The sequence below is a fragment of the Siphateles boraxobius genome, unplaced genomic scaffold (assembly GCF_051911475.1).
Source record: "Siphateles boraxobius isolate OS27281-9 unplaced genomic scaffold, OSU_SipBor_1 13, whole genome shotgun sequence".
Taxonomy (NCBI): domain Eukaryota; kingdom Metazoa; phylum Chordata; class Actinopteri; order Cypriniformes; family Leuciscidae; genus Siphateles; species Siphateles boraxobius.
The window spans coordinates 12733092-12757742 of record NW_027508733.1 but is presented as its reverse complement, the minus strand read 5'-3'; the positions used below and the strand labels follow the sequence as shown (position 1 = coordinate 12757742).

General features: G+C 37.4%; 2 protein-coding genes across 2 annotated transcripts in view; one reads left to right on the top strand and one right to left on the bottom strand.

Annotated features, from left to right (window-relative positions):
* LOC143735480 (uncharacterized) overlaps positions 1–24627 on the bottom strand; it is a 59673-nt gene extending 35046 nt beyond the window's left edge. The window contains exon 1 of the mRNA XM_077225681.1: positions 24515–24627. Within this exon, the coding sequence (XP_077081796.1) occupies positions 24515–24539 (25 nt within the window). The 5' untranslated portion in view covers positions 24540–24627. The remainder of the gene's footprint in view (positions 1–24514) is intronic.
* Positions 89–15107, top strand: LOC143735430 (uncharacterized). Its single transcript, XM_077225587.1, has 7 exons — positions 89–667; positions 5104–5439; positions 7317–7643; positions 7771–7893; positions 12003–12308; positions 12923–13210; positions 14166–15107. The coding sequence occupies exons 1-7, from the start codon at positions 640–642 to the stop codon at positions 14234–14236; spliced, it is 1479 nt and encodes a 492-aa protein (XP_077081702.1). The 5' UTR covers positions 89–639; the 3' UTR covers positions 14237–15107.
* Positions 24628–24651: the final 24 nt, after the last annotated feature.

Genomic DNA, 24651 nt, shown 5'->3' with positions numbered 1-24651 from the left:
GGCCGGATTTCTCGGTTTCCAGCGGCCAATAGGGCATCTAGTCTCTATATGATATCTATGGGTAGGCCTACCTACTACCTGTGGGTTCGGTAGTACGCGCATGCGCAGTATCAGCTGCTCGTGCTCATCACTTCTCTCAGCACCAACATGTCTCAGTTCAGTTAACTGTCGGAGTTACTGGAGTAAAATGTACACCGGGATATTAGTTTATTTCGATTCGGAGGGACTGTAAGGCATGTCTGAAACGGCACAATCCACCCGCCATACCTATCCCCATTCAGCTGACGTCGACTACGTCCGACGTTATCGACTGAAATGGAACTCCAGTAGGGCTGCATGTCCACGCCCTGCTCTGCTCACCTGACATTTGCTGTGTTTTCTTTTAGGGATAACATTATACTGGGTCTTCTTTAAACGTCATTCACAACGTTGAGAAAAGTCTAGAGTCGTAGAGTCGAAACTTGGAGTCTAGTTTTTTTGTGACCGTGTTTTTAGTTTAGTTTTCAGGCTTGTCAGTCTGTCTTGCTACAGCTTTAGGACGACAAACACCGGAGATTCAGCGGAACCAATATACAGAAATCTCATTGATCATATTTATTCAAGTCAGATTCGTTACATCTCTACAAACACACGTGGAACATGTTGCTCTTATTATTATTTATGTACGGTAAGTTTTGAATCTCGATTTCCTTACGGTTTCGATTTATTTTATAGTCATCATAGACAAGTTTTTATAATGATTTCAAAATTTATAGTGATGACAGAAGAACTAACAAACCCAATAGAGATAACATACTGAAAAAAATCCTAACTTGATGAGTAGCTATTTTTATCCTGAGACGGGATGATTTTAGGCTAGTTTGAGAAGTAAAGTTGGTTTTATATTCGGACATTCGCAGACTTCCGCGTTCAATAACTCGTGAACTAAACGTTGTTACTACACAAATAACCCCTAACACATAACTACACGTATAACACCAGCAGCTACAACCTAATTTTCCTCAAAACGAGCTTTCCATCGCAGTGGACAAAATGCAGTGATCTCTATGCGCAGGCTGCTGAGAAGGGACCGTCTGCAAAGTGCAAAACCGAAGGAAAGCTCGTTTTGAGGAAAATTTAAATATTAGAACAATGTTATTTGTGTATTAACAATATTCAGCTCACGAGATATTGAACGCGGAATAAGTCCGCGAATGTGCGAATATAAGACTAACTTTACCTTTACAAGTTTACCTAAAAAAGTATACCTTTACCTTTACCTACTTACAAGTCTATTAGTGAAGCAACATGACGCATTAGGCTATAAGACTTTCAGAGAATAATGCATTTTTTTTTGTTTCATAGGCCTACAGATGTCTATGAAAACAAGTCTTAAATAGACTACAGTGTTTTGCTTCTCAAGTACATTTATGTTGTTAATGTTTAGCTTGGGTGTGTATGGTCTAACATTTTTTATTAGTTTCTCCCGTCACAATTTAAAAAAGGTAGCCTAATCCAAGACCTATGTTAAGATAATACACTCAGCTGAAAATTGCATTTTTAAGTTCACTTATCTGTTCTAAAAATCCGTTCAAAAATGTGATGACGTCTCCAAGAAGGGGAAAGGGATACATTTAGCCGTCTAGCTCCATAGACTCCCATTCATTATGCACTCGCCCGCGATCACCTCCAGTGGAATTCTAATGGAACTGCAACCAAGATGATACAATGGGGCTAATAGGAAGTGCCAAGGCTCTCCGTAGATCTATATTACCCCTTTTCCACCAAGGCAGAGCTGGTGCTGGTTCGGAGCCAGAGCCTAGTTTCAATTCGGTTCTTTGGTTTTCCACACGCAAAGCACCAGCTCCGAACCAGGAAAAGTGGTTCTTAAGTAGCACCAAATCATTGCTGGTCTAGAACAGAGCCAAGTAAGAACCACTTGCGTCAGGGGCTGGGGGCGGGGTTACCGTGACCAACAAGACGAATAGAAACTTGTGACCGCCATTTTTAAATAGCAGCTAGTCGAGCTAATAGCAGCTCGATTATAAATATCCGTCTATGTAAGTTACGGCGAGCTGCACAAACGCGTTGGACTCCGATGTATTTTGTAAACCCATGAGCATCCATAGTATTGCAACGTCCGTTATTGTTGATGGCTTGTTCGAGATGCATCGGAGCGGCGCGGACCGATCCGAGCTGCGGGAGTGTTTGGAGAACATACGACTCCTTGTGCTTTTAGAACGCTATCGCAGTGCTTTGATGTCATGCGGAGATCGATCTGCGAGAAGCCGATGCATCTCGAACAAGCCTGGCGTACTGTTTGGCGCTACCGCACTAGCGTTGCTGGGCAACATGAGACGTATACAGTGACGTAAGATCTGGCTCTGTTGTGGCTCTCTAGCCGGTGGAAAGGCAAATCGGTTCTTATTAAGCTCGTCAGTCGAACCCACTCTGAACCAGCTTTGGCTCTGGCTCTGAACCAGCACCCGGTTCTTGTTGGTGGAAAAGGGGTATATGGGGAGGCTGCAGACCTGGAGCCGGCAGATATACGCCCCTGACAGTTTTACGCCCCTGACAGTTTTACGCCCCTGTTGTTCCTGATGCGTCCAGTAGGGGAATTTACTTCAAAATAACATAAATCGACTCTTACACATGAATAACCTGTACATAGACATTTTTTTGTTTGTTTTTTGTTCATTTAAATATAAACGTTACAGTTTAGATCTGCACGGATTAAAATGTCTTTAGCTATTCAGTTGGGCTTCACTCTCTTCACTCAGCCTACAGAAGACTATGTGTTTTTGTGAATTGAAAATTTAAAAATACACAGTTGGATCAACTATGTTAAAAGACCTAATGCAGTTATAGGCCTATTCACCATAGGTTTTTATATGGAAGACTGAGTGCAATATGTTGTTGTGAATTTATAGTTACATTCAGATATTAACCAAATGTAGCCCATTAGACGTACAGTACCGTGTAATTATATGGATCCTTGATTAGCTGTAGTACCATTCTCTGTTGTTCGTTATGTTTTGTACAGCTACAAAACAGTATCCTACACAGCATTTTATGAAGACAAACACAATTCATCCCTTTTCTAAAATTCCAAGGGCCATTTAAAAGAAAGACACAATACTGTTATTCACAATTTTTTTTTATTGACACCATTTATGAATTATGATGACTCCCCTATGGTTTACCCCTCTTCTTTAACTATTTTTTAAAAGGACATCCATGGTGATTTTATCGTTTGTGTGTGTGTGTGTGTGTGTGTGTGTGTGTGTGTGTGTGTGTGGATTGCATCAATTTGCTCCTGATCTTCAAAGTACAGCGGCACAAGCACTTATTGATGGAACAATAGTGAAAAAAGTCTCAAGCCACTTTGATTTCTTTTGGCCACCAATGATGGACTGTTCAGAGAAAATTGAAAATGACATTAAAACCATGTGCATGTATGTCTCTGTAAGTTGTTTATTTTGTAAGTCATAAAAAAATAATGAGTGTTTATAAGTTTAGAGATAGATTTTCATTTTCTTATAGCTAAAGCAAACACACCTTTATGAGATGCAAGTTAAAAAGAATTTGGTAAAGACAGAGTATGATAAAACCCACATTAAGTGCACATACCCTACATTTTAGTCCCGACCAGTAAGCTATTTTAAAAAATGATGTTGGAAATAATCAAAATATTTGAGTGAGTGTGCAGTTCAACTCTTTACTTAGAGAGAGATTTACATACATGTATACATGCCTATTATAAATGTGTCTTTTGTGTGTTCACATCATAGACTGTAAAAAAACAAGTTCAGATATTTCCAATATCTACTGTAATGTTGCCCCCAGAAACCATGTGGAGTATGTTTTAATGTAAGGAGTAAACAGGGTCTTACCAGAAGAGGCCATCTCACACAAGCTAAAGACAGGCAACAAAAGAAAATTAAAAAGAAAATGCATTTTAAAGTGAGTAGAGAAGACTAGGGGCAACTAAACCTACACGTGGTATAGCTGAGTTTAAGCCAGATAGAACATAAACCTGACCGTCAAGTACTTTTTGTCTCTCGAAATAAATAATAGACCCATCCATTGATATAGAAATGAATTGATAGGCTACCTATACCAAGCTAATTGTTTATAAATGATAAATGTTGCATCATTGCTAAACAACAATAACTTTAGCAGATTATTTAACACACAAAAAACAGAATCTATAATTTTTTGTCAGATTTTCATTCTAACGATAAAAATCTTGATTATACGGTATTATTACTTTGTCTTCTGGGCAAGATTCATCCTTATAAAGACAGAACCATTCAATGATCCTGATTTAAGAATATTCTCCTCTGATATAAAGTCCCTTTTTTCTTCTTTTAAGAAAATTTCAAAACCTTTAAACTCAAAGGTTTCTAAAATAAATAATATCATTGAGTCTGATGTAAAGCACCTTTAATTTTTTATATTGACAAAATGTAAAATTTCTCTTTCTCACTGTGATTGTCTTGTATCCTTTCATTTGCAATACAAAATAAATAAATGTATTAATTAAAAAACAAAAGAAGATTATTTACTAACATAACTCAATTTGTGTCGCTGTACAGCCTCCCCCTACTGGACGCATCAGGAACAACAGGGGCGTAAAACTGTCAGGGGCGTAAAACTGCCAGGGGCGTAAAACTGTCAGGGGCGTAAAACTGCCAGGGGCGTAAAACTGCCAGGGGCGTAAAACTGTCAGGGGCGTAAAACTGCCAGGGGCGTATATCTGCCGGCTCCAGGTCTGCAGCCTCCCCTTACTCCCGTAGATGGGCTCTGGTGAGATGCTTTACTGAGAATGAAGTGAATCACGAGAGTTCCCTGATAACGAGAACACGCGACCAATCAGATACACCCATTTTAACAGCGTTAACATTTAGATTTTTAACATCATATTAATTTACTAGACATATTAATTAATGCAATAGATAACATTTTAAAGTATTTGACAACGTATGAATATTTAATAATTATTTAAATTGATTAGTAATTGTATGAACTGAAATGGCCCCATGAATTAAACCTCAGAAAACACTTAAAGTAACTTTTCAGCATATTACAGTTTCAGTAAAACTTGTTCTGTCTGATTTCCAGGTGTGTCTGGTACAGATACGGATGAATCTGAGCCTGTGTCAGTGATGGAGGGAGATTATGTCACTCTACACACTAATCTTTCTGAAATACTGAACGATGATATGGTACTGTGGATGTTTGGACCAAAAAAATCTTTCATATCACAAATAACGAGAAAGGGCGACTTGACTCCAGTTTATTTCACTGATGATGTGAGATTCAGTGGCAGATTACAGATGGATCAAAAGACTGGATCTCTCACCATCAAAAACACCAGAATCAAACACTCGGGACAATATAAACTTACCATCGCTAGAGAAAAGACTACGACAAAGATATTTAATGTTACTGTCAATGGTGAGTATCTCAAGGCTTTCATTATAACAATAATCATGTGTTAATAATATGGTCATTTTAAACCCTGGGTTATTTTTTCATGTTTCACACTATTTATATTTACCCTGTGTTAGTATTTATGATTATTCAGATTTCATGATTTCAAACCACACATTTAAATATGACACATGTGGGTCAAAGACAAATAAAGGTTTAAAAAAATGTAATTTTAAAAAATCTTTCTTTGAATCTAACATTTCAAAGTGTTAAATTCACTGCTGTTATTTACTGTTTTTGGGTCAAGTGGGACAACCAAATATTTGTAAGAAAAATAAAACACACACACACACATACAGGTTAGTTAAGTTTTAAGTTAGTTAAAATTTTAAGGAAAACAAATATATTCATCTCAAATATAGCACATTAATTTTAAATTCATTCAGGTTCAATTACCAAACATACAATCTTAATTGAATTTAAAGCAAACAATACATTTAAAATATAGGTTATATGGATATTTTGTAATAAAAAAAAGATATGGCCTTAAACTTTATCAAGGGTTAAACTCGTCACTGTAACAGACACACACACACACACACACACACACACACACACACACACACACACACACACACACACACACACACACACACACACACACACACACACACACACACACACACACACACACACACACACACACACACACACACACACACGAACACACGAACACAGAGACAGTGAGACTGATGGAGCGAGGAGGAGGGGAAGGACAGACAGAGACAGAGAACATTTTTAAAAAAAATCCTAACTGTGACAGAAAGTCGATTTTGACCATGTTTAAATATACATGGAAATGCAGTGTGTAATAAATGGAAATGTTTGCAGTTTAAAACATTTTTTAACAGCGAAAAAAGATTTATCCAACCACATTTATACATAGTATAAAACACTAGATGGCACAATATACCTATTATTGTATATACCTTTACTTTTTGACATGCCTTTAATCCCTCACCATAGCGAAACTGTTTAAGATATTCAATATCCGTTCACAATTTAGCATCGTTAATGTATTTTCATCATGTTGAAAAAGTTTGGTGTGAATAAAATAAACCACCTAGGAGGAGTAGCTAAAAACTCAGAGTCTGAAATATCCAAAAAATCCACATTCAAACCAAAATATCTGACTTGCTATTGGTCGGAGCTAATGACTGTAAATTAGAAAGTTGTCTGGCTCGAAGAGCACAATATATGTACTGAGTTTTCTTACTGTAGGTAAAACTAACCTCCCCACTTTTGTCAAAACCATTTTGAAAGTGGCTCACTTTCTGCTGCCAGTTGGTGGCGCTATAACTTTGACTCACAATAGTTACATCCATCTTACCACGAACACACGGCTGAAGTTTCATCAAGATCAGTTATGCAGAAGTTATAACACTTTCAGGGCTTGGGCCCTAATAAATAATAATAACAAATAATCCTAAAGAAAACAATAGGGTCCTGCGCCCTTTCAGGGCTTGGGCCCAAAAAATAATCCTTAGGAAAACAATAGGGCCTTCGCCATTTCAGGGCTTGGGCCCTAATTAACATAGTATTTTCTTTTCTTATTAAAACACCATATTAAATAGTTTTCTTAGTCTATTAATTTGTGCGGACAGTTGCGTTCTGAGGCGTTAAGGTACCCAAAACATAAAATAATGTTTATTGTTTGAATGCACTGAAATTGAATTCAAACTAAATAGGTTTTAGAGAATAAAGTGATACATGTCATGAATTTTTAAAAATATTTCAAAAGGAGTGAGAGTTTCCACACAAGCAGGATTTCATAATCCTAACCGACTAACTCGTTCAAAATTTGTGAAATGTTGTGAAACACTTTTCTGCTTGATTTGCAGGTGTGGTTGGTGAGTTAGATGGACTGAAGTTAACGTCAGTGTCAGTTACAGAGGGAGAGTCTGTCACTCTACACACTGATGCTGAAATGCACAAAGATGCTCTGATGCTGTGGAGATTTGGAGATAAAGGAATTCTCCTGGCTAAAATTGATGTAGAAACTAAAGAGACCTCATTAAACGATGCTGATGAGAGATTCAGAGACAGACTGAAACTGGATCAAACTGGATCTCTGTCCATCACAAACACTAGAATCACAGACACTGGACTTTATCAACTACAGATCAGAGGCAGTGAGAGCTCACAGCGATTCCTTCTTTCTGTCAATGGTGAGTAACTGTGAGTAACTGAGAGAGCTAGTCTTTCAATGTAATGGCATACAGTATTATTATTAGCATTTAAGTCATTTTAGATCATCACATTGACTGACACTTTCACTATCTTTCACTGTCCTAGATCCAGGTCTTTCTTTGGGTGCTATTGCAGGAATATGTTTTGGTGTTTTAGTTCCTGTTCTGCTGTTCATGGCTGCTTTGATTTACTACTGCTGGAGGATCTCTAAATTAAAAAAGCAAATAGGTCAGTATTATATACTTCAAACAGGATTTGCATCTCCTGCAAACTTTCTAAAACTGGGGTATGGTTGGGGGCACTGGTCTGCACAGTTTAGCTTCAACCCTAATTAAACACACACTTCAGGCTTATTTGAAAACCGCATGTGGTTCACACTATCCCATAATATTACTTCGGAGCGGTCATTGAGGCTCAGCGTAACCTGTCATTCATCACGTTCAGGAACATTTAATTAGATTGTGAAACATAAAGTGTTGCACATTTTATTGTTACAGAGATGATATGTAGTTTGTAAATTAAGTGATTAAGTGTGTCACACTGAGTAAACAAGAATCTTTAAACACTTGCGATCTTCACGCCCACTTCAACACTTGGCCAAACTCTGGAAATATGTTGTGTAAGCAGACAAGCTGTCAACCGAACAGACCACAAGTCTGAGTATTTGGACAGGTCTTTGTGATGTAGCCTTACTAGACCGTCTCTAGCGTTTAATGCTGAGGAGAAGTCTAGCATACAAGCTTCTGAAGGACTAAAGACTCAGCCTCAATAGGATGGAGCCTTTCGTTTGAGAAGCATCTGATTTTTAAAGGGTAACTAAACCCCTGGTCAGAGCCTGACTCCACCCACTGGAAATATTTGAAAAATGCTGGAAAAGTGGGCAGAGCCCAGCAGAGATAGAGGGGACGAACCGAGTTCGGGGCTGAGCGGGGGGGCTGAGACCCACAGTGACGGATTAATTGACAGCTGCTGTCAGACTCGTTAAAATGGAGAGCGACTGGAGTGACGCAAGTAGCTTTGCAACAGAGCTGTAATTTGAAGTCGATGACTTTTCTCCTCCACCTTCTAGAAAGCAGCCATGCAGTGTCTTAGTGGTAAAACATTAGCATTATGGTTAAATTAGGCTAATGCTAATAGCAAATGCTAACGGAACTATCAAAAATTTAAAACCCATGCATTTAGGTTAATTTTGGTATGATGTAGTGTTAATAATTAAGCGAAAAACAGATATTTCAAGTGTCCCTCTACAATTACAAATGATTCTGTCTCAACAGGTACACCTGTGGGCAATGCAGCTCACTGTCCCTGGTAGAGAATGTCTGTTGTAGGGAGATACACAAGGTATAGCTATGAAATATGACACAACCAGAGTGTTAAGTCCAGTTAATTAATTTAATAAGTACTATACACAAAACCAGGGTTCATACAGATAAATAGGTAAACAGAAATAAACAAATTAAACAAAATAAAAGTACAAAATAAAGTGCAGCAGGTGCAATGACTGTGGAAACTTTAACCATTGAAAGGTTACTATGACAAAGATATCGCATTCGAACAGATTTTCCACCTCATGAATATGATTGAAAGCTGTATCATATAATTGGATATTTATGAACAATATCGCACTCATAGCCATGCAAAATGGTTCTAAAGCTTCAGCCTATCTGATAAAGATATAATTTTGCTTTATCAATAAAATTAAACACTAATTTCACATATATTGTCTTTCAATAATTGAAGTCAATTTCAAGTAGGCCTACTTCAAGCATTTTAAGCACCTTGTACGGACCCTGAAAAAACACACAACCTCCACATACCAAATATTAAATAAATCATCCTAACAAAGTAGTAATAAACATTCTCATGTTGTAGGTAGTACACAGGTGTGACCAGATTGGTGGGGTAGGCTGTGTAACAGCACATCCATGCTTTGAGTAGCACTAAACTCCTATGTGTTACAAGCTGTATTTGACACTTACATCCAGTTATATAGTGAGATGGAAGAGACAGTTAAAAACAGGTTAGTTCCAGGCAGAAAGGTAAAATTTTATATAAATAAATATAAAAATAAAATAAAAATGATTTATAAAGGAGCATTTATTTTACTGGAGTTACACTACACAATTTAAAGAAAAAAAAGAATATGTACCAACCTATTTCTGCCCTCTTTAGTCTAAATTTGAATCAGTAGCACTTACACACTGGACTCCCACCAAAAAAAAAAAAAAAGTGCAAACCATTTTTCTTAAATGTTGTAGATGACAGACAGGTGTGTCCAAGCTGGCAGAGTGGGTATAACCTCATGTGTTTTTAAAGAACCTTGACCTGTGTCTGCTCACTGCTTCCTCCTTGTCGGGCCGAATAAACTGAGCACACAGTTTTTCTGGTACAGCCATTTGGAAGAGCAGTGTTTGGCTCTGCGTCGCTTTTCAGCGCGAGCTGTGTGGAGAAGCCCATTTCCACCGCTAATGTGTTGGTGAAGCAATCCCGCGTAAAATGCAGTTTGCACACTCCAGCTCTAGGCGGGAACTCGCGGTCTTCCAGGCCAAGTGTATGCAACCACTGGCGCCTAATTTCCAAGTCTGCTGGAAAGCTATGCAGTCCAGCAGTGCTGTTGCAACCAGCAACACTACACCTACGTACCATCCTGACCACTGTACTAAATACAGATAAATCCACGCTAACTTGAAGCTATCCTAACTGATGCAATAATATGCTACTAACTAACTATGCTTCTAACAATACTACACTAACAACTATGCTAATTAACTACCTAGGCTACACAAAATAATCTAAATAACTATATAAATGCTATGCTAAATAGATGCTAAAATACTCTATCCTGATCGTTTTCAATACTCTCAATTCCAACTCCTGACTCACTACAGTGATTTTGATGAAACAAGATGGTTTTTATACTGCCAAGGGCGTGGTAGCTTGTACCAAGGGCGTGGTGAGCTGGAACCTGCTTACGTCACCTGTCACCGCTTACGTCATGAACCACCGCAAACATCCAATAGGAAAATTCAACTGCAGTAGCCACCGTTCAACCTGAAGAGGGCAGCACTCAGACGTTTTTACACCGTATATTGTAGAATTAAAACACTTTATACCCAAATGTCAAAAAAGTTACTTGAATTAATGAACATCACTGATAAAGCCCCATTCTTACAGATCATTAACTAAAAAAAGTTGGTTTAGGGTTTAGTTACCCTTTAAGTGATCCTGAACACATTGATTAGCTGGTTCAGTTGTGGTTTGTTTGGGTTGGAGCTGAACTCTCCAGGACAGTGGGTCCAGGATCAGGATTACAGAGATTTGGTATACATTTTAGTCCTTATTTTGAATAACTTGTTTTTACAGTAATTATTGTATTATTGAGATTTGTGTTATTCAGTGAATTTCCGAATAATTCACAGCACATAATCTTATTTCAGTTTAATTCAACAAGGATCCATCATTCCTTTTGTGCATCCCATCAAAGCCTGACTTTTGACTATGGCATTCAACAAAAGTGTCTCCATTAAACTAACATTTTTGCCCTTTTTGAATTCAGATGCTTAAAGTGAAATGAGGTGGAGCTGGGGTAAGGGATTGAATTGAAAATGAATTTGACCAACATGATTTGTTTACCAAAATACATGCATGTACATAATTAAAACTTTTCGGTAGTGTTGCAACCCATTCCAAATAGGCTACTATTTCACTCAAAAATGAACATTTAGCCATAATTTCCTCGAGTAGCGTTGTTTTAAACATGCTGTTGTTTACGCTGCTCTTTTACATACAGTGGTGACCACAATGTTCAAGCTCTAAAAAGTACCATAAATGCACTGTTGTCCAAACAATTCATGCCTAATTCCATGTCTTCTAAAGCCTAATGATAACCCTGAGTAACAAACATACTAACATTGGTCACTGATAATGTTCCCTGGTGACACCTTTATTTTACATGTAGTTGTAATAACTATAAATTCTGCATAATTGTATGCAACTAACCCCAAACCAAACCCTAACCCTATTCATGTAGTTCATAAATATTAGACACTTTACAAAGACACTTTAAAATAAATAGTAACCGTTTCCCCTTCTGATGTGCTGTGGCAGCTTTAACATCCTTGACATTCAATGGCATTTGTTGATATATATGTCATAGCAAAGCACAGAAAAGCAAATTATATTTTCACTCTGTACCTCACATAGAAAACTTGAAATTCAGCAAGAGCCATTTATGGTGTGGTTTGTATGAATGAATGCACAGTAATTGAGATGTCCTCCTGCACACTCATGAACACATTTCTGTTCTCTGTTTCCGTGTGTTGCTGTGACATGTGAAGAGAAGGAAGAGACCGTGACGGAGGGGAAATCTGTCACTCTACAAACCGGTCTTACTCAAATACAGGGTACGGATACGATACAGTGGTGCTATGAAGCTGAAGACAATCTCATTGCTGAAATCAATGGAGGGAACAGAAGGACATTGCCAGGTGCTGATGGGAGATTCATAAGCAAACTCATACTGGATGAGAGAAATGGGAATCTCACTATCAATAACATCAGAACCATTCACTCTGGACTCTATAAACTAAAGATCAGCAGCGGCAGAAAAAACAAATACAAGAGATTCATTGTTAATGTCAGTGGTAAGTATCAACTCTTCCATGCTGTTAATGATTGAACAACAATTTTGACAGTTGTTTAGACTGCTGTTTTCAGTTGATTAGTGAGCAAGGCTTCAATAAACAATATTTGAATCGGGCCTCTCATCCAATAATTGCAAGAAATGCTTTGTCACCTTTCAAATTGTGTCATTTTAATTCAAATAATAACTCTGGTTTTGTGCTCTTTAATCTGGTGTGACAGATCCTTGTAGTTCAAGCTGCAGCGTGGAGTGGGCATGAACCGATCATCTCGTCCTCTTTACTACTAGTTAAAGAGCACAAAATAAAAATAAATGGACATCAAAAGTTCTGTTGAATACAAACGGTTCAAAATGAATCCTGTCTCATGTAATTGGCGAATCAGTGTTTGAACTGTGGAAAAAGTTATAACACTTACCTCATGAAAGCCATTCAGTGCCGTTACTCGTTAGCTTGCTATAAAAAAATGTAGAGGGGGACATTTTGTATAATAAATATTCTGTATATTTTTACTCAAATAACTTTAAATGTATGTGATGTTGAAACGGAAAACAAAATTCATTCAATCACTTGTTTTTCTGTATTTCTCTGTTTCTGCGTGCTGCTGTGACATGAAGTGAGGACATTACCAGTGACGGAGGGAGATCCTGTCAGTCTCCCGACTGGTGTTGAAATACAGGAAGGGGATCTGATGCTGTGGACGTTTGGACCTGAAGACCATCTCGTTGTTAAAAAGGAATTAGAAATGACTATTAGTGAGAGTTTCAGAGGCAGACTGGAGCTGGATCATCAGACTGGATCTCTGAACATCACAAACATAAAAAAAACAGACTCGGGACATTTTAAACTACAGATCATCAACACAGGACAGGCCACATTCAGGAGATTCAATGTGATGGTCAATAGTGAGTAGAACAACATTTATTATAACAACTATGTATTGATATATACAAGTAGACTGGGGAAACCCAGGTGATCTGCCGGCGATTTGATTTCGCCCAGCAGCTCAGGCTAGAAACCTGTACTTCTCCTAATTTATTTCTCCTACTTCCGTTATAAATCTGTGGGGACCAATCACAAACTGGCTTATCAACCTGGCATGCTATTGGCTGGTTTAATCCAATCCAATTCCTTTTAACCTTTCGACGATGCTCAATGGCTTCTTTAATTTTGCAAAACATATCGTTATCATTTTTTTTTTTTTAAGAATTCAAAAACATTTTTTGCAAAGAAACATTTTAACCACTGGCCCCCTGTATATCCAGTGATAATGTCAGTGGATTTTTTCCCACTAGTTTCTCTGTTTGATTGGTCAGATAAAACTTGTTGTTTACACTGTAAATTTACAGTCTTATTGTACATTTAGTGAAAAAAGTGCAATTATTTCCTCAGTGTCTGTTCTTTACATATTAAGTAAGGTAAAATGTAGTCAGCTGGTCATTGAACAAAATAAACCCCAAAAGGAGCAGCTCATGTTCAGTGAGCCAGTTTGTCAATAGCTAAAACTGTCAAAACACCACAAAAATAGTCCTAAAGATTGTTCTAGTGAGGATCAGAGCAAAAAATGTAAGTCTTCATTCATTAATAATTTTTTTGTATATTCTAAAGCAAAAGGAAGATGAATGAAGTCTCAGTATCCTATACTCTATTATTTTTTCAAGGAAAAAGAGAGTGATTCATATTGTAAAAATATTAGATTTGTTCTATTTATTTTGTTTTATTTTTTGTTTTCAGCTTGTTTAGGCAAACTCTCGAGAATAGCTGCAACTTCATCCATATGTTAATGTAGGCTATATGCAACAAAATGGATGCTTTCTCTTTTTTTAATGTCTGTGATTGTCTGTGTATTTTCTTCCATAGAAAAACGGGTGAATGAATCAGAGACTCATCCCCTGATAGAGGGCGTGCAGGAGGCCACGAGTTCAGTTTGATGAGAAAAGACCCGCTCACCAGTGTCAATCACTCTGACATCATCAGCAATCGAACTCAACAACAGATTTCTGCTTTTATGAAATCGAGACATGAACCTGTATGCTGGAAGAAGACGGAATGATTTCTTCTGTGATGAGCCCATGACTAACAGTAGATACTAAGATACTCCTACAGACAGTAATCTCACTGCTGAAGAACTGCTGAAAGACAACTACAGAGACACAATCCTCAAAGTTAACCATTCGCTATCTACACTCAGGACGCATGACACTTTCAAATTATCCATGGTGCTACAATTACCAAACATCAGCACTGGAATAGCTGTTGCTAGTGTCAGAAGAGATAAGGGGCTTAGCTTTATTGTTTACTACCGGGGTGTTGCTAGGGTCAGAAAAGAAAAGGGGCTTAGCCCCTCAGAATAAGTTCCCCACCACATTTCTTCTATTAATATTCTTCATGTTTCCATTGTAGTGGAAATTTTTATATTCATTGATCAGTAATAGACATTGCAAGGGAATGCAATATGTTTTTCTTCTCACTTGGAGTGATGTTTGAACAAGAGATATATTTGTATCTGTGAACGTGCAGAGTTAAACACCTTAGGAACAGCTGAACAAGGCCTTTGGGTCCTAGAGGTTAGGGTGCAGCTAAATTCAGGGTGCTCTTGTCAGTCAGTGACAATAAAGAGCACATGAAACAAGTGCATTCCTTATTTGGCAGCCTGCCTCAAGAAAAGACACAGCCTGTAACCTTGGAAAATGTTATAAAGACTGTTCAGCCCTTCCTAATCTTGTCTCACTCACTTTACAGCTTTACTTCTGTGTGGTGACTGATTTCTTCTTGCAAGAATAAATACTTTTAGTAAAGACAGTTTGGTTTCAGAGTGTCTCTTACGCAGTGATATGATGGTTTGTTAATTTTTGCCACAACACCATTTTTCTCACTTTTGTCTGTCTCCCCCTCTTGTTGATCATCCACTTTGTGACTTTTCTCTTGTTTTGCCTCTCTACTATATATGTCTGTATATACAGATTTATATGTTTTTGTTCTTCTTGTCTGGCATTTCAATTTCAGTTCTCATTGTCTGTGTTTTATTTGTCTATAATTTTCTTACTTGTCTTTTTAAAGTCCTTATATCTCGGTCCCGTCTTTTTATTTAATTTTGTTTGTATGACTAGTTAATCTCTCGCCATCTCTTTGTCGTCTTTCCTCAATTCTTGTGTGTGTGTCTTGTAGGAATTAAGGGCCAACCAACTTCTAGATGATTTAAGTCACCTTTATTTTTATAGCGCTTTTAACAATAGTTTCAAAGCAGCTTTACAGTAACAGAGATTGTTTTGGCTTTACAGCAGCACTAGAATAAAGTTTTTGTCAAGCTAAAGTTAGTTTTGATTGATTCACTTCTGTAGGATTGAAAATAATCCAAGAAATTTGAAAATGAACAAAGACATTTGTTTTTATTGTTTTCCACCCCCTCTTTCTACCACAAGGACCATTTGGAGTTCATAAAGGCACAGAGGGGCTGATAGTGATCAAGGCCTGTAGGCCAAACTGGGTGGACAAAGGGGGGTCTATGAATTGTCACACCTTTAGTACAATGGGGGAAGTTGTTATTATCTGATTGGTCAGTTTGAATGTCTCACATTTGGGTTTTAGTCACATGGTCAGGGAAAGGTTAAAGAAGATTGTAACTGTTGCTCTTTCTCTTTTATGCTCTGGCTCTCTTTGATTCTCTGAGTCTCTTTCTTGGGTCTCTCTTTCTTTACCTGTAAAGCCGTGCTGGAACAGGCCAATGAGGGTCTTCTGATCAGCGGGTGAAGGGCTATGCGTGTTACAAGTCTTTCCTTTTTCGCAGCATTCAAGATTAAATGGAACACATTTTCTCATATTTATAAACTCATTATTTCATCTGACTCCATAAATTAAAAGGTTTTAATGATATCTGTGCATCATTAAGTGTGAGCGAATGTTTTACTATTCTAACTCTTGAATGAAAATAATGTCAAAGTCAATTAGAATAATCAAATGTAATAATTTATCATGTCAGGTTAATGTATCATGCCAATTTCATAATCACTTCAAATATAATCAATACAATAACATCAAATGCTCTGGAATAAAGAGAAAAGATGCAAACCCGACATTAGGAAATACATGAATGCTTAGAGTCTCGGCCGCTCTCAGCATTCACGGGCTGATCTGAGGTACAGAAAAAGCCCTGAGCTCTTGTTGCGTTTCATTATATACCCTGACCTCATGGGTTCACAGTGGAGTTTTACCTGCAGGTAACCATTTGCTAGCAGTGGAAATTTGCATTCAGTCTGTAAGGGGTATACAGTTAAAGACCCAGAACCAGATATGAAGAATGAAGACCCAGAGTCAGAATTATAAAAAATTAAAGAAAATATTTACTGAAGATAGTTTGCAGTTTCATCAGCAGAAGTCAGCTTCAATACTCGCACAGGAGTTCGTAGGCCGCCCCGCTTACAGTTACAAAGATCACAGCAGTTATACGATTTCCAAGGTCTAAGCTACGTCATTGCTTACAGGATGAATGATTCTCATTGGCTATGAAATAGATAAACACAGTAATTTTCCACACATATACAGATAGACTGAAGCATATCTCCATCGATTATGCAGCTGAAGTTAGGCACGTCATGAACTTCCAGGTCGCAGATTTGGGTTGCTGGGCGCCAGCATGTCCAGAACAACAACTCAGTCAATCTCCAATAATGCCAGTGGTTCTTTAATCTGTAACCAAGAAGACTAACACACACACCGACACACAGCTTTTCCAAGGTTGGATTTGGCCAGGCTCTAACTATAAACAGGAGAGTCCTCTCAAAACATCAAGATAATGCGTTCTTTCTCTCAAGGATAGCTAAACTTTAGTCTAACTGGAAAGAAAGGCTTTAACAAAGAAATGGCCCCTTAAACTATTGGCTTCAATGACCCCTATATGTTTTAACACATTGAAGACCTTTCTCAAACACAAAACAAGTCCCTATTTCATTTCTGGAAGCTGTGTTAAATAAGCAAGCACTGCATTCAGATATCAAATACAGACATTAAAGAATACATGAAAAGAACATTTCAGTAATCACACTGGTAACTTATATAAATAAAGTAAAATCTCCAGAGAAGTCATTCAATTCATTTGATATTTAGAAGGAAAAATATTCATTAATACCTTAATTATAATCAATCATTACATATACATTGAAGCAGCAGTGGATTCCAATCCACCCCCTTCAAGTCAAATGGTCGAAGGTGTTAACTCAAAGACACACCCTTCTGTGTGCAAGATATTTCTAAACTCTTAAGAATTTTATTACCTTTTGGTTTACTTCTTTGGGAATGAGACATTTGTACCAGTCGCACTGAGACATTTGAAATAATACCAAACATGTATAAAACTCGATGATAATCATTCACATTAAACCATTTAGATTCTTGTGTGAGTTTGGGAGATCTCACCACGAGTGGGAGGGAGTGGGGGTTGAGCGAAAGAGATGAAGATTAGAATGATTCTGAAGTGAGACTTGCGTCTTTGTTTTCTCAGAGTGTAGCCCTCTCTTACAGTTCTTCCAGTTTTACCAGTTTTACAACCTCCTCTTTTCTCTCTCTCCTTATTTCCGTCGTTAGTATAAGTAGCAGTGGGTGGTAATAGACAAGAAATGTCCAGTTTTCTACCATCTTGCTGACAACATTTCTTTAGTCATTCGGCAGTCTTACAGCCTGAACCCCTGCAGGAAATCCACCCTTACACATCCATTGCAAAATAATAATAATAATAAAACACACAAAATAAATAATAAATATAGCTGCAAGCAGCAATTACCGGGGCCAAGCGCAAAAGCAGCCGACAAGACATGCCAACATGGCTGGGAGTTTCAGACCAACTACAGCAAGGAGCAGAGGTGTGTTTTACAATTGTGATGCAAATTTGATCCTGTTGTTGTAACAGGAGCCAGCACGAGAATGTGAGTATGAGGTGTTAAAGAAATTTTAAGATGAATTTAGGCAAAATGGCTGAAAAATCACATACAGTAACTAAAAATATGATTTAATGGATTATCACTTTCGACCAATAGGCGGCGCAGTTACAAAACTGATGTGATCAGAGTGAGGTGACAATGACACATACAAAGTTTGGTGTCAAAATGTGAAAGCATTGCATAGATAAAGCCTGAATAGTAATTTTGGCAGCATGCCTCAACTTTGATGCTGCGGTATACAAAAACGGTTTTGTCTATCGGCACGAAATCCATAACTTTTAGTCGGCACAGTCTGGAGATGATACGATTCGATTTTGGTGAAAATTGGACAAACGGTCTAGGAGGAGTTTGAAAAAGTAGGTATTGAATAAAAATCAAGATGGCGGACAGGAAGTTCAGCCAAATACGGCAAACTTGGTATCTATGTTCTCAGAGTGACCCAAGGAATCTATTAAGATCAGTGACATTTTAATAGGCAGATTTATTCAAAAGTTATTAGCATTTTTTTTACATTTTATTATAACTTTTGACCAACAGGTGGCGCTGTCTCGAAATCTTTTGAGTACCTTCAGGGGATTTTGCTGGTGGCAAATTCTGACTTTCATAATGTTACAGCTATGCATTTGATAAGTATAGCATTTTACATCACAAAACTGTATTGAAGTCAATGGGAAATCCATGTTTTGTTCTATTATAGCGCCACCAAGAGGCAAAATCCCACAATTTTTTTCATGTGTCCTCAGAATGAGCCCATACAGGTGTGTGCCTAATTTGGTGAAAATATATCAATTCGCTTCGTAGTTATAGACATTTATATGAAAAAACATGTCAAAAATGACTGACACGTGACTTTGATTGAATTTTACTACCCCTTACTATCAATATTTTGGCATTTGAGCTTCAATAAATGGTTAACCAGATATGGTTCCAAACTTCTGACGGTGGTTTCGTCTCGATCGGACTTAAGGTTTCAAAGATATCGGCAAATGTTTTTTAAGCACTAAATTACAACGCTACACAAACCGTAAGGCAAAACCTAGCAGGTTTGGTATCTGTGGACTCGGCAAGGATTCAGGAACCTAACGAGATGACTCCCGTGAAAATAAGTCAACCACAACCAGAGTTATAAGCATTTGAAAAATAAATTTTACCACTCGGTGGCACTGTTTCGAAACTTCTCAGACTCCTTCAGGGCATTGTACTGATGACCCATACCGAGTTTCGTAACAATTCATTCATGCGTTCAGAAAATACAGCATTTTAGCACATAATTCTAAATGGCCGACAGCCAAAATGGCCGACCTGGGAAAATTGGATATCGCTCGACTCGACCTGATGCCCTGAATCTAACGAGACCACTTTTATGATTTTTGGACAAACCGTTCAGAAGTTATAAGCAAAAATAGCCATTTTCTGTATCTCCGGACCAGTAGGTGGCGCTGCGCCGAAACGCAGCATGTAGCCTCAGGTCATGCTTGTGATGACATGGACCACGTTTGGTCTGAATAGGATAAAGTGTTGCGGAGATACAGCCTTATGTCTGTTCTTGCAAGCACTACGTAAAATTAATTTGTGCGGTATTCGAGAACGGTGTGACGAATCAACTTGAATTCCATAACTTTTTGTCAGCACTGCCTGGAGATGATCTGGTTCAATTTTGGTGCAAATCGGACAAACCGTCTAGGACGAGTTCGCAAAAGTAGGTTTCTTAGACAATTCAAAATGGCGGACATATTTGTATGACATAAAATGACGTCATGGAATGCAATCGAATCGGCACGAGCTCAGGAATCAGAGGAAATTTTGTTTCTACCCATTATGGTTCAAAAGTTTTTAGACTTAATATGAGTGAAACTTTGGACAGGTGGTGGCGCTAGAGGGATTGATTTTGAGACGCCAAATTTGCTCTATTGCCTTTTCAGACTGTCCTTTATCAGTGTGCCAAATTTCACAACTTTCCCGCAAGCGGTTCTATGGGCTGCCTTAGACACCCAGTCGGAAGAAGAAGAAGAAGGAAGAAGAAGAAGAATAAGAACCGGAACAGACACAATAGGTGCCTCCGCACCTTCGGTGCTTGGCCCCCAATAAAAACAAAATAATAATAATAATAATAAAACACACCCTATAGAGAGATCTCAAAGAAAGAGCACAGAACACAGCCTTTGTCCAAACTTATCCCATTGTTTATATGAATGAATGAATGAATGAGGTATTTATATAGCGCTTTCAAATGTACTGTACACCCAAAGCACTTTACAAGCATATCAGGGGGAATCTCCTGAACCACCACCAGTGTGTAGCATCCACTTGGATGATGCGACGGCAGCCACAGTACAAAGGCGCCAGTGCGATCACCACACACCAGCTATGGAGAGAGGAGAGAGAGTGTTTATTCTCGATCTAAATTTGATAACCATTTGTAATTGGAGTCAGATCAAGCGCAGAGCTAAAGAAAAATCGAAACAATTCTATAAATTAGGCGACCATCACAGAACGCTGAAAAAGACATATACGCTTTTCTCTTCGCCTCACAAACTGAGCGGCTAGTGTATCACGTGCATTCAGTGAATCACATGTCCTCACTTAACTTCGGTTTTAACAATATTGTTTTGTGGTCTTATATATGTGGACAGGAGAGCAGAGAAACAAAAGCTCTACACCCTGTTGTAAAACCAAAGCTTTATTAAAAGTCTACAAAAATGCAGATTGCAGATCAATCACGAGCCTATAAGATCATTCGATGGCATTATTTGTTTTGTTAATATTATTTTGCTTAATTATGGTTAAAGCCATGTAGCCTATTTAATATAATAGGTCAATTAAAATGGTCTAATAATGCAAAGACGATCTGTTAATAGCCGCGCAAGGAACAAGAAAGGTGCAGAGCATCAATGTATGTTTTGCTTTATTGATGTTTTGCGTCACTTTGGAAGATGTAATTGCTCGTTTGTATTCTTCACTAGCATTTGAGCACACAAATACGCTTTTAAAGCATCCAGTTGAGATATATTTAAGATATCGGAAACTTTGCTGTGAAATAAAGGATCAAATCAAACAGGTCGAGAAAATGATGGTGGTTTTAGTCTTCTAACTGTTGGAGCTATAATACATTATAAAATAAAGTGTCGCAATGAAAAGGGTATGAGGAAACGGGTGCTTTCAATTTTTTTAATCAGATATATTATGCTGTTTTTCTTTCCACAATTTGTGATTGTGTTGAAATCAAACAAAAACGATCAGTTTATTATTATTACTTATTATTATTATTAGCGTTGTATAAATGTTTTCAAAAATGTTTAATGTAGAAGTATACCTCATCCTCATCCAGATTTTCTCTCTTTACTATGTAAAGACGGTTCTGCATTTAAAGCTGAATGAGTCAAATTGTGTTTAAAAGATAAAACTGATCTCAGTTACTAACTATAGATCTGTTCACTAATATCACCAGCAGTTTTATATGAGTTTAATCTCTGAGAAACTGTTTCTGTTTGTAGGAGTGTTTAGTGCTGAAACAGATGAAGTGAAGTCACTTTCATCAATGACTTTATTTTTTGAAGTCACACATAATGTTTTTCGCCTACTTCATAGTTTGTGGTAAACCATTTTTTGAAGACCTCAAAGAATTTTTAAGTCTGTTTGAAGCTCGTATGGCCCATCTATGAGTTAAATTTTGAGAATGTTTACATTAATGCATCTGGCAGACGTTTTTATGCAAAGCAGTCAAGGTATATCCTAAATTTGATCAGTTCTTGAAATATTTATTTGACTTTTATAGTGCCATGCTCTATTTGTATTGCTTTATGGACTAAAATCTTTCATGAATACAAGTTTGTCCGTTTTTTTATGAAATACAATTACACTTATACAATTTCACTGCTAGATGGGAGAAATTCCTAGACAATGTCCCTTTAATGTCTTTTAACTTATATGTTTCATATACTAGTATATAACCGAAGCCATAGATTGTGAATTTAAAAATTCTTCCGATCTTAGTGTTTTTTAGTTAGCTATCCGATAAGTGTGCTAATGTTAGCTGAGCTTTACCTGAGCTTATACTTCCTTATCATATTCACAGCAATTTGTAATGCAATTATAATTATGTCATTATTTTAGATAAATGTGATTTGAATAGGATTTCAAACCACATTTAAATGTAGGTCGAAACGTATATGTAAAAATTGCATTTCATGTATTTTTTTTTTTTTTTTAAGCCATTCACACTGGATAAAGTGCACAAAAATTGGATTTGGGCTAACAGTCTGCGCATTTTAGAAATCAACCAACTACTTATCTAATTTAACATTCTCTCAGCATTTTTACTTTCCTTTTTATTTATATTGTAAACTTTTTACCGTTTTCTGCTATATTAAATAAAGACTGTTAAATATGTTATCCAGTGGACAAGAACACCTGTATTTAGCAATGTCCACTTGTGATCCGATCGATCCGATTGTCCACTTGAAATTTAAAGATATTAATCTTCGTCTGATTTTTTTTAAATCTGATTAATAATTACCTCATGACCTAGTAGAAACACAGATAGTAATAGTAATAGTAGTACATCATTTTATTATAATGACTATATATTTATTTGTACAACCATTCCATTCCATGAACCTGAAGAGGCATTCCCAGACTTTTAAATCCCATTGCATGTCCAGTGGATGTTCACTTTCACTTTCATTTTCACCATCACTTTGCCACTTCCTTCATGTGTTTCCATATTCAGTCATAAGGGGGAGCCAAAGCATCGTCATGTGCATTAGAATCATTGGAAAAGAATAAGAGTTTGCTTAAATCCTATTAATCAGACCGACTGACTTTAAGCAAATTAAAACCGTTTTGGACATGTAGGAGAATGTTAAGTAGCAGGTTGTATTTTCCTCATTGATCTTCATTCCTCTATAAGCTGGAATCTTTCACATACAGTTTGTCCAGCCATCAGATCAAACCACAGTTGTGAATAACTGAGACCAAAGACCAAACACTTCACCTCACAAACTGAGCTACTAGTGTATCACATGCATTCAGTGAATCACGTGTCCACACACAACTGCTGTTTGAACTATATTGTTTTGTGACGTTATGAATGTGGACAGTGGACAGGAGAACAGAGAACCTGTTGTAAAACCAAAGCTTTATTAAAATGTATCACCAAAAATGTAGGTCAATCACGAGCCTATACGATGCTATCGTTTGTGTTGTTAATTATTTATTTTGCTTAATTATGGTAAAAGCCATGTATTTAATTTAATAGATCAATTAAAATGGCCAACTAATGCAAAGACGATCTGTTAATGGCTGTGCAAGGAACAAGAAAGGTGCAGAGCATCAATGTGTGTTTTGCTTTAGATGTGGACATATCTGGAACTAAAGCTTCTGCTCAATTCACACTGTTGGTCTGATTTGACTCCAGGAGTCTGACGGTGATGTCTGGTCTCTTCTTTTCTGATCAGCTCACTTCTTGTAGATCTGATGTCATAAACCAGCACAGCAACAGTAGCCACGCCCACCAGAGCAGAGACAACCAATCGAATCACAGCTTCAGTGAAACTACAACAGTGGATGCAGTCTGAAAAGAAAAACACTGAATTTATGGCTCTTCCATATACACTTGAAGGTGCTGGTTTTGTGCTTTATTATTAAGAGCTCAAGCATCCACTGGAAAGGCACAGTTTGTATGCACAGTTTCCTTGCTTAGACAAAAAGCTTAAGCTAGGATTGCACAATTAACAGAAGCAATTCTAGACTCTTTAAATGGCTCCCCAGGAATCTGTGTGATTCTTTATCCATGATGATTTTTTGCCTTGAGCGTTAATGTTCTCTAGAGTAGTGCAGGATAAAGCACAAACACACACACACACACATCTCTTGAGACGCACAAACTTCTCTGTCTGCAGCCAGTTTTCTGTTCCTAAGAAATCACACAAGAAATGCAAGCAGATGTGCCCATATATACCCAGTGATGTACCTGAGTGATGTTCAGTAATGTTGGCATCCTCAGTTTGATTGGCGGTTGAATTGTTCACAGCACAGCTGGACGACACACAATTTGAGCTTGACGATCTTCCTGATGATGAAGAATATTGGGTCACTTTTAATCACACACAGATCAGTGCTGACAATATTTATATTAGATGCATTTATAAAATGTTATTAAAGCAGTCGATATCATAACTTGGATTTAAGGAATATTGAAAATAATAGAAAATAAATGTTTTAAAATGACAAAGATGTAATGCAAATGAAGGGCAAATTATGCTGTAATTCTCTTACCATAGATTGTGAGATTAAAACTCATGTAGCTGGTCTCTCGGCTGGCAATTGTTAGTTGATAAAGTCCAGTGTCATTGGTTCTGGTGTTTGTGATGGTCAGAGATCCGGTTTGATCCAGAAGCCCCTGGGCTTCAGCC